This window comes from Otolemur garnettii, unplaced genomic scaffold, assembly GCF_000181295.1.
Source record: "Otolemur garnettii isolate 467f Iridium unplaced genomic scaffold, OtoGar3 scaffold00005, whole genome shotgun sequence".
NCBI classification, from domain to species: Eukaryota; Metazoa; Chordata; class Mammalia; order Primates; family Galagidae; genus Otolemur; species Otolemur garnettii.
In genome coordinates, this window is record NW_003852400.1 from 35,520,626 (window position 1) to 35,529,641 (window position 9,016).

A 9,016-nucleotide genomic window follows, 5' to 3' on the forward strand; every position below is an offset into this window, starting at 1 on the left:
CACAGCAACTCAAACTCTTGGGCTCAAGTGATTCTCTTGCCTCAATCTCCCAAGTAGCTGGAATTACAGGTGCCTGCCACAATACCCAGTTCTTTTTAGAGACAGGGTCCCGCTCTTGCTCAGGCTGGTCTTGAACTCTTGAGCTCAAGCAATCCACACACTTTGGCCTCCCAGAGCGCTGGGATTACAGGCGTGAACCACTGTGCCCAGCCCCCATATGTATAATTCTTAAAGTTGTTTTTCCCTATATTAATTTTTTTAATTTCCTAATTTTAATATCAGTATAAAAATTAGGGGAAGAAAAGGAATAGTTCAGATCGGAGACTGGTAAACTTTCTTAAAGGGCGAAATAATAAATGTTTTGAGTTTGTGAGCCATATGGTCTCTGTCACTGGTGGTGGTGTAAGATAGCAGCAAAATAATCCATAAACAAATAAGTATGACTATGTCCTAATAAAACTCTATTTGTAAAACAGATTGGGCAGGCCCCCAGCATGGCTGTAATCCTAGCACTCTGAAAGGCTACAGTGGGTGGACTGCCTGAGCTCAGGAGTTCAAGACCAGCCTCAGCAAGAGCAAGAACCTGTCTCTAAAAATAGTTGGGCATTGTGATAGGTGTCTATAGTCTCAATTACTCTGGAGGCTGAGGCAAGAGGATCATCTGAGCCCAAGAGTTCAAGGTTGCTGTGAGCCATGATGCCATGGCACTCTACTGAAGGCAACAAAAGTGAGATTTTTGTCTCCAAAAAAAAAAAAAAAAATTAGACTGGCTGTCCAATAGGCTAGTTTATTAACTCCAATTAAGGGAATAATTTTTAGTTATTAACTTTTGTAACTGATGAAATGAACTAAATAAAATTAGAACAATTACAACTATACTAAGTCACTCACATTTTGTTCACAAAGAAGTTTCAGATCATCTCTCTGAGGTGAACTCCCAACACCCCACTGTGTCTCTAAGTCATCAATCTGGTTTGGTGGATGGTGCATTATTGGACGAACATCGCCAGCAGAGGCTGGATCTACAGTCAGCTCTTTCACCCTAAAAATACATTAACAAGTATCTAAAGTTAATAAACACTTACAAAGAAGAATAAGAAAATGCCAACCTACTTAATAGAATGGCAATTCTACAAACATACTAAGATTGATGATGTCACTTTTACAGGTCATATTTATCTGAAAATCTGTGTAAACACTAGAGGGATATTTGGTTTTAATTCTAGGAATTTTCTTAGGCAACTTTATTATTACTTCAAATATTATTGGGCACAACACATGAGAATTAGCAAAGTATATAGATTCAGTATTTCAAAGAAAGAAACTACTGTTGCAATTAAATTATAGGAACTGAAAAATGTTAACAAGGGCAATTAGATAAATAAACGGATCATTGTCAAACTTGAAAATTTGATACACTTTGCAGATTTCTTGTAGTCATAATGCTCAATTAAAATAGCCATGTGTGAAAATTTTCTTTCTGTCTGTCTCTCTTTTTTCTTCCAAGACAGAGTCTCACTCGGTTGGCCCATGACAGAGTGCTGGGCATCAGCCTAGCTCAGAGCCACCTCAAACTACTGGGTTCAAGTGATCCTCCTGCTTCAGCCTCTGTAGCAGCTGAAAATATGGACACCTGCCACATCTATTTTTAGGAGAGCTGGGGTCTCGCTCTTGCTCAGGCTGGTGTTTAACTCTTGAGTACAAGCTATCCTCCTGTCTCAACCTTCTAGAGTGCCAGAATTACAGGTGCAAGCCACTGTGCCCAGCTCAAAATTTTATTTCTAATATATAAAAATCAGATTCTACATTCTACTATTCAAAAAATGTTTACTGATTACATTTAATTTAGACATTTGGGACAGAGTATACTTTCTAAGTCAAAGTGATCCTTATTTCCCTGTAGACAAGGAAAGTTAGAAGATCATACAAAATAAAGGCAAATTCTTCATTTCAAGCAAGACAATTTATCTTTTAATAGTAAATATGCAAAAGTGACATCATCCTTTAATAATATGAGAGGGAAATAAGAAGCCTGAATTCTAAATCAACATTTTAAAGTAAATAAAGTAATAAAGAACGTAAGAATGCAGACCATGCAGTACAAATACCACCTGCCAAACAAAATGAAAATGAAATCTAAAATGGCCCAGGATAAAAAAAAGTAAATGAAATGTTTATACAAAGCACAGTTCAAAAGAAACTATTAAAATAAACATCTTATGCATAGAATGAAGTAGACCTGGTAATCGAAGGAGAAAAGTCGTCATACTCATAAGAAGGAGAGAGATCAGGGCGACTGCCACTACCCTGTGAGAAGGGAATGTCTGATGGACTAATTCCAAACTCCTTTACTCTGCAGCACCAAAACAGCAACAAATTAAAAGAAGACGCTCTTGTAAACACAGCAATGCACATTACAAGTTTTCATTTAGTATTGTTTTATTTGTTTAAAAAAGGATATCAATATCGTAACAATGTATTTAGATTATTTTATAAAAAACAATTTTAAGAAACTGTTGAACTTTTCTGTCCCACTGATCCCCTACTCTACGATCCCAAATCCTTCCTCTTTAGTGTATTTTCCCCTTTTCTCATAATCCTTGGAAGTTTAACTAGATCATCATTTAAATCTGAAATGCCCCTTATTTAAATCCATGAACATATAACCTAATTTCCTAATGTGGTCAGTCCAGAGCAATTTTGCAGGTTCCAAACAGAACACAAGGGAATTAAAGCCCTTATACCTTAAGGCATCCATTATTTGTAATGAATTAACTTCTTTCCTATGCATCCACCAGAGTGGTATTAGCTATGAAACATCCTGCTAACACTGAGGAAAGTATTTACTAAACTTTCTGTGGTTGATGATTCAGATGAAGAATCCTGATTGAAGAACAGTTTTTAACAATGGAATTTCTTAAAAATTATTTTTGGTAGTATCTGTAATAATTGAATTTAACCAAATTATGACTTTTCTCACCCATCAACATGATCCCTATGTTATATTCTCTTTGGGACAACCCCATTTCACAGTAATAGGCAATGTTTATTAGATTAGTAATATTCAAGCTTTGCTCCTCACAATAATCTTATGATATATATTCACTCCATGTTACTGATGAGAAAGGCTGCTCAGATAAAGTCTCCTACCCAAGGTCATTCAATGAGAATGTGGCATAACTAAAATTAAATCCTAGCCCTGAGAACAAATCTTATCCTATTTAAACACTTCAATAATTAACCATATCCTGTTTTCCTTATCATTTCTCTCAGGTTTAACTACCATATTTTGCCATATATAATGCATACTTTTTTGCCCAAATTTTTGAGGGCAAAATAAGGATGTACGTTATACATTGGTAGTACAGGTCATAGGAGCAGGGAAGCCCAGCAAGCCTCCTGGGGCCACCGTGCCCTCCTACCTTGGCCTATTGGGCACATGGCATTCCAATCTGTGAGGATCCAGGATCCAGTCAGACCAGGCTGGAGTGGCCTCTATGAGCACAGCAATCAGAGGCAGTGGCAGTGGCCCGGCTAGCAAGGCAGGCTGTGGCCCTGCAGATCAAGGTCTGAGACCTAACTGGGAGGAAGGAACGGAGCCTCCTGCCCCAGGGACCCACCTGACTGCCCACAGTCTGAGCAGTCTCTGAAGATCCTGACCCATCAGCCACTCACATGGCCATCTCTGCCATGGCCCCTTACATGGTGGGGAAGGAAGGACCCCTAGGAAAGGAAAGAGGCAGCCTTCACAGAGCTGCAACTACGGGAGGGCAGTATAATCTGCATATTTACCAGGGGAGCACCAGCCCTCCCCAAATGTGTCTCTTTCCCACCCAAGAGCTGGCCATTTTTTTGAGGGGCATTTTACTAAAGTTTGGCCCAAAAACATGGGTGTGCATTAGACACAGGAGCACTTGATGAACAGCAAAATACGGGTAAATTAGATTCCTTTTTTAATAAAGTAAAACAGTCAAAAACCAGTAACTTAATAGAAATCAAACTAATACATTTCTTCTATTAATACCTTTACTCTTTGACCTGTTGGTAATATCTACTGTCAAAGGTTCAATATTGCATTTATCTGCCTTATATCTTTTAAAATAGTTACTTGAGAAAACTTACCATATAAGCTGACAAATCTAAATTTCTAATTCTTTCACTCCCTACACCATTTCACATCTGCTTCCGAAATACCCCATTAGCCTTATCTACCCATTTGTCCTCTATCTAAACTCACTTGCCCGAGCCAATCTACATACAGGAATCATATTCCTCAAATACACTATTAAAAACTCTTCAATCATTCTTTTACCCAAAACCCAATCATTCTACTCTTTTTTATTGCCCAAAGATTATACTCTACTTCCTGTTTTTTTGTATATCCGACGATACTATTTTTCCTGGGATAACAAACCACTCCTTGCACTCTCTAAAATTTTTCCTTCTAGTCTCCTCTAAAATATCATAAATCATATGAATTTTATGACTGCAACTGGATTTATCATCTTAATCACGAAGCAGCAATGTGTACTGTTAAAAACTATTCTCTAACTCCCACAGAACACTTCAAAGCATATGTCTAATTTAAAAAAGGATTTGAAAAAATTGTTTTCACATCTGTTTAAGTGAATTTTTAAGACAGAACTACTCACTAAAATAGCAATAAGGAATAATGATTCTGCACTTAATACTGGGTGTCCATAAAGTCTATTTTTAATTGCACATGAACTTTATGGACATCCTGTATACCCTAAGCACTGTGCTAAATATTTTACACAGATCACCTCTTTTACTCCTCAAAACAATCACATTTAAAGTGGAAACAGTCATTAATCTCTCCATTCTAAGGATGAGAAACAAGGACACAGAGAGATTATGTAACTCTTTAGGGGCTTTGTTGCCAATAAGTAGTAAAGCAGGTTTTTTTGTTTTGTTTCTGTTTTTGTTTTTAGAGGCAGAGTCTCACTATGTCCCCTTAGTAGAGTGGCATCACAGCTCACGGCAATCTCCAACTCTTGGGCTTAAGTGATTCTCTTGCCTCGCCTCTCAAGTAGCTGGGACTACAGGTACTTGCGACAACACCCGGCTATTTTTTGGTTGCAGTTGTCATTGTTGTTTAGCAGGCCCAGGCTGGGCTCAAACTTGCTAGCCTCAGTGTTTGTGGCTGGTGCCCTACTCACTGAGCTACAGCACTGAGCCATGAAGCATGTATTAAACCCATGTTGTCTTGAGAGTAACAATCTTCGATAACTATGCTAATTCTTAAAAACAAGACATTTAAACACTTCAGAGATAACAATTTCCTAAAATTATGGAAATTTTAATGTAATAGTACCTTCTAACACCTCAAAATATCTGCCTAAATAATACGAAGCGGATTTAATATTAAAGAGCAATGGATTCTGCTTAATTATAAAAAAAGTTATTGACTCTTAAAGTCAAAACACTGGCATGAATTATCCAAGGAGGATGAAAATCTTTATTCCTAAAGATCTGGAAATAAAAGTGAGACACTTATGTGTCCCACAAATGGTCAATCACATTACAAATGAGTTAAAGTATATAATAAAAGGTTAAGATATTTTACTTAGACCTAAATGGAGGAACAGCTAGACACAGCATTTTCCCAATATTGGGGGGGAGAGTTCTCTGCAGTCTGAAGTCTTAAGTCATGAAGGGGTTGTGTTTGTTTTATTTTGTAACATGGTAAGACTCTTCTATACTAAGATGTTAAGTATTTAAAATTAATTATAAAATCGCACATACCAAAAAATGTTAATAACAAAGGTCAGTTAAAAGTAACAAAACGAGAGTTTGCAGCTGTAAGCTCGTAATTCAAACTTAAAAGAGATTAAATGTAGAAAATACAATAGTTCTGTATTTAGCAATATAGTTCTATTACATTTTTAAAGAAGCTATTGTTTTCTCTCCTTTTTTTTCTTTGCGGTTTTCGGCAGGGGCCAGGTTTGAACCCACCATCTCCAATATATGGGGCTGGCACCCTACTCCTTGAGCCACAGGCACCACCCCAAAGGAATTATATTTTAATACCTTTTTTTTTTTTACAAAGGGTCAGCAGGTTTATACTTTCCAGCAATGTTTACTACCATGTATAAAAAATCTCTTCAGCTGAAACAAAAGCAGTATAACAGAACAAGTTTGATCTCATTATATAAAGTTCAAATACAACTAGTCAGGGATACATTCATAGGCAGTAAAACTATTTTTAAGAAGAGATCAATGTAAAATGAGAAAATAATTCCATAGAAGTTAGGACCATTCGTATATCAGGGTAGAAATTAATGGATTTAGGATGTTATTTAGGATTTGTCATCAAGAAAAAGCACATGGGGAACCTTGGGGGAATAGTAATGGTCTATTTCCCCATTTGATGACAGGATTTTCACTTTATTAGCATTCATTAAATTATTCACTTATGTTTTGGGTACTTTCCTCTATGTATTATGTATTTCATGTTTTAATAAAGGATTAAAAATAAAATTTCCATAATGAGTAAAACGAAGAAATAGGACAAATATTTTTGTCCAGCAAAATTGCGATGATCTCTATGCTAGAAACAGATTACAGAGAGGAATATGATCTCTAGGTTAAAATCACAAATGTTAGCATGTGATAAGAGAAATTTAAAACTACATAAACAGCCATTCAAAGCAAGAACAGTGGGGGGAAAAATCTACAAAACAAATATAAATATGCCTGACATAAGTCAAAGTTGCAAAAACATTCCATGACTCTAAGGAATAAACTGCTTTAGTAGTCTATAACACATTTTGCCCTTCCATCTGTAATAACCCAGTAGTCTATTAATGTTTATAACACTATTAACATGAATAACAAAACATAACTCATATAGAAGACCAGAAAGAACTGTGCTATAACTTGTTATTCAAACCCTAGATTTCCCATAGTAGTATTTAATAATACCAAGAATAATTTTCAGCACATACCAAAATAACTTAAGAAATAGATGTTCCTTAATATTCACTTAAAGTCTTCATGTAATAAGAAAAATTTGCATGATTTAAATGTAATAAAATATTAGGAAATATAACTCAGTGAATAGAAAACTGTAATCTTATTCTAGGATAAAAAGACCAGTCTCACTTTTAAAAGTATCCATCTCTTCCCAAATTACACAACATATTTTCTACTTATTTTTAGAACTTGACAAATGATTCTAAATATCATCTTATAGAATCCAAAAAAAAGTTTTTTGAAAATAGAACAATGTACTAAGATTCGCTCTGTCAGATATTAAATCATACTATATGCTGCTCCACTACTCCCCCTCTAATTTCAAAATGGAGAATTCCCATACCTATTTGCGTATCTTAATGTATTAAGAGTATTTTCACAAGATGCCATTCCTGGAGAGATTGTGGCAATCTGTAGGGGGAAAGAATGCAAAGGTAAAGAAAAGGTTATAAATGATCAAGACAATAATACCAATATGTAGCTCATTTAGGTCTAATTTTACTATGATTATTTAAAAATAAAGATTTATTAATGATATCTCAACTGTAAGATAATTTGCTATCTTATACCCATAATCAGATAATAAAGTCCAGTTAAAATATGAACAACTCTTTGAAGGGATTAGAAAATGATCCAAACCCAGCAGAAAGAAGGAGGTTAAAAAAACGGTACTAAGTTACTACTCCCACATTAAAAAAAAAGCCCATTTTTTGGCTAGGTGTGGTGGCTCATGCCTGTAATCCTACCTTAGGAGGATCTCTTGAGCTCAGGAGACCAGCCTGAACAAGAGTGAGGCGCTATCTCTACTAAAAATAAAAAAATTAGCCAGGTGTGTTGGCACATGGCTGTAGTCTCAACTACTGAGGAAGCTGAGGCAGGAGGATCGCTTGAGCCCAGGAGTTTGAGGTTGCTGTGAGCTGTGACCCACAGCACTTTAGCCAAGAGTAACAGAGAGAGACCGTCTCAAAACAAAAACCCCGGCTTTTTGCCAGCGGGCAAGCTCTGCTGATGCTGCTTTCACACAGGTCAATTAAAATTTCACTAGAAACTTGCAGTCTCAGCCAGGTGTGGTGGCTCACACCGGCAATCCCAGTACTTTCTCAGGTGAAGCAGAGGATTGCTTAAGCCCAGTAGTTAGAGAAACCTGGGCAACAACAGAAGACCCTGTCTCTATAAAAAAAATTTTAGAAATCAGCCAGGAGTGGTGGCCTGGTGTCCTAACTACTTGGGAGATTTGGGACTACAGTGAGCCATGATCATGACACAGTGCACTCCAGCCTGGGTGACAGAGCAAGACCTCCTCTCTAAAAAAATGAAAAGAATAAGGGGAAACCCAAATTTTACATATAAACTCCCCAAATCTCTGACTGACTTCTGAGCTAGGCATACTACAAGTAACATAGCTAAGTCTAAAATAACAGACTTCAATTTTAGTTGCTACCCACAACAAGGAATGAAAGTGAGACACTTATTACAAACTCTTGTCTCCCCTGTTGTGGGGAGACAAGTTAACTTCTGCTGAAACAACAAAACCCAGTAATATTAAGAACATAAAAGAACCCAGCATCTCTACAAAGTATTCATTCATAATACGTGTGATAGAACCCCCAATTACTAGAAATATGAAGAGATAGAAAAGTGTTATCTATACTCAAGAAAAAAGGAAACCAAGAAATTAACCTCAAGACAACTCACATTTTGGAAAAATAGTACAATCACTGTAACTACAATATAATCCTCTGTATCAGACTGGCAGGGATCACACCTATATATCACTTTATATCTCACAACAGAAGAATTCAAATGACTATCATTAACATATATTATAAAGTTTCCACAGATATGATGCAGTTAGTCCTTTGGTATTAAAATACAACAAACAAAACAAAAAACAAACACAAACTTACCATGCAGGTACGTGAGTTTTCACCTATGAATGAATCTCTTAACACCTGAGTAAGTTTACTTGCTCGGAAAGGAGTATGAGGTTTATTTCTACCTAAGGCTCTGATGCACTCCT

The 9,016-nt window shown here is 36.4% G+C and overlaps 1 protein-coding gene across 1 annotated transcript in view; it reads right to left on the reverse strand.

Annotated features, from left to right (window-relative positions):
• Positions 1-9,016, reverse strand: part of KIF2A (kinesin family member 2A) — a 67,671-nt gene that overhangs the window by 11,697 nt on the left and 46,958 nt on the right. The window contains exons 15-17 of the mRNA XM_023507579.1: positions 8,904-9,016; positions 7,340-7,407; positions 892-1,042 (exon numbers count right to left, since the gene is read on the reverse strand). Coding sequence (XP_023363347.1) covers positions 892-1,042; positions 7,340-7,407; positions 8,904-9,016 — 332 coding nt within the window. The remainder of the gene's footprint in view (positions 1-891; positions 1,043-7,339; positions 7,408-8,903) is intronic.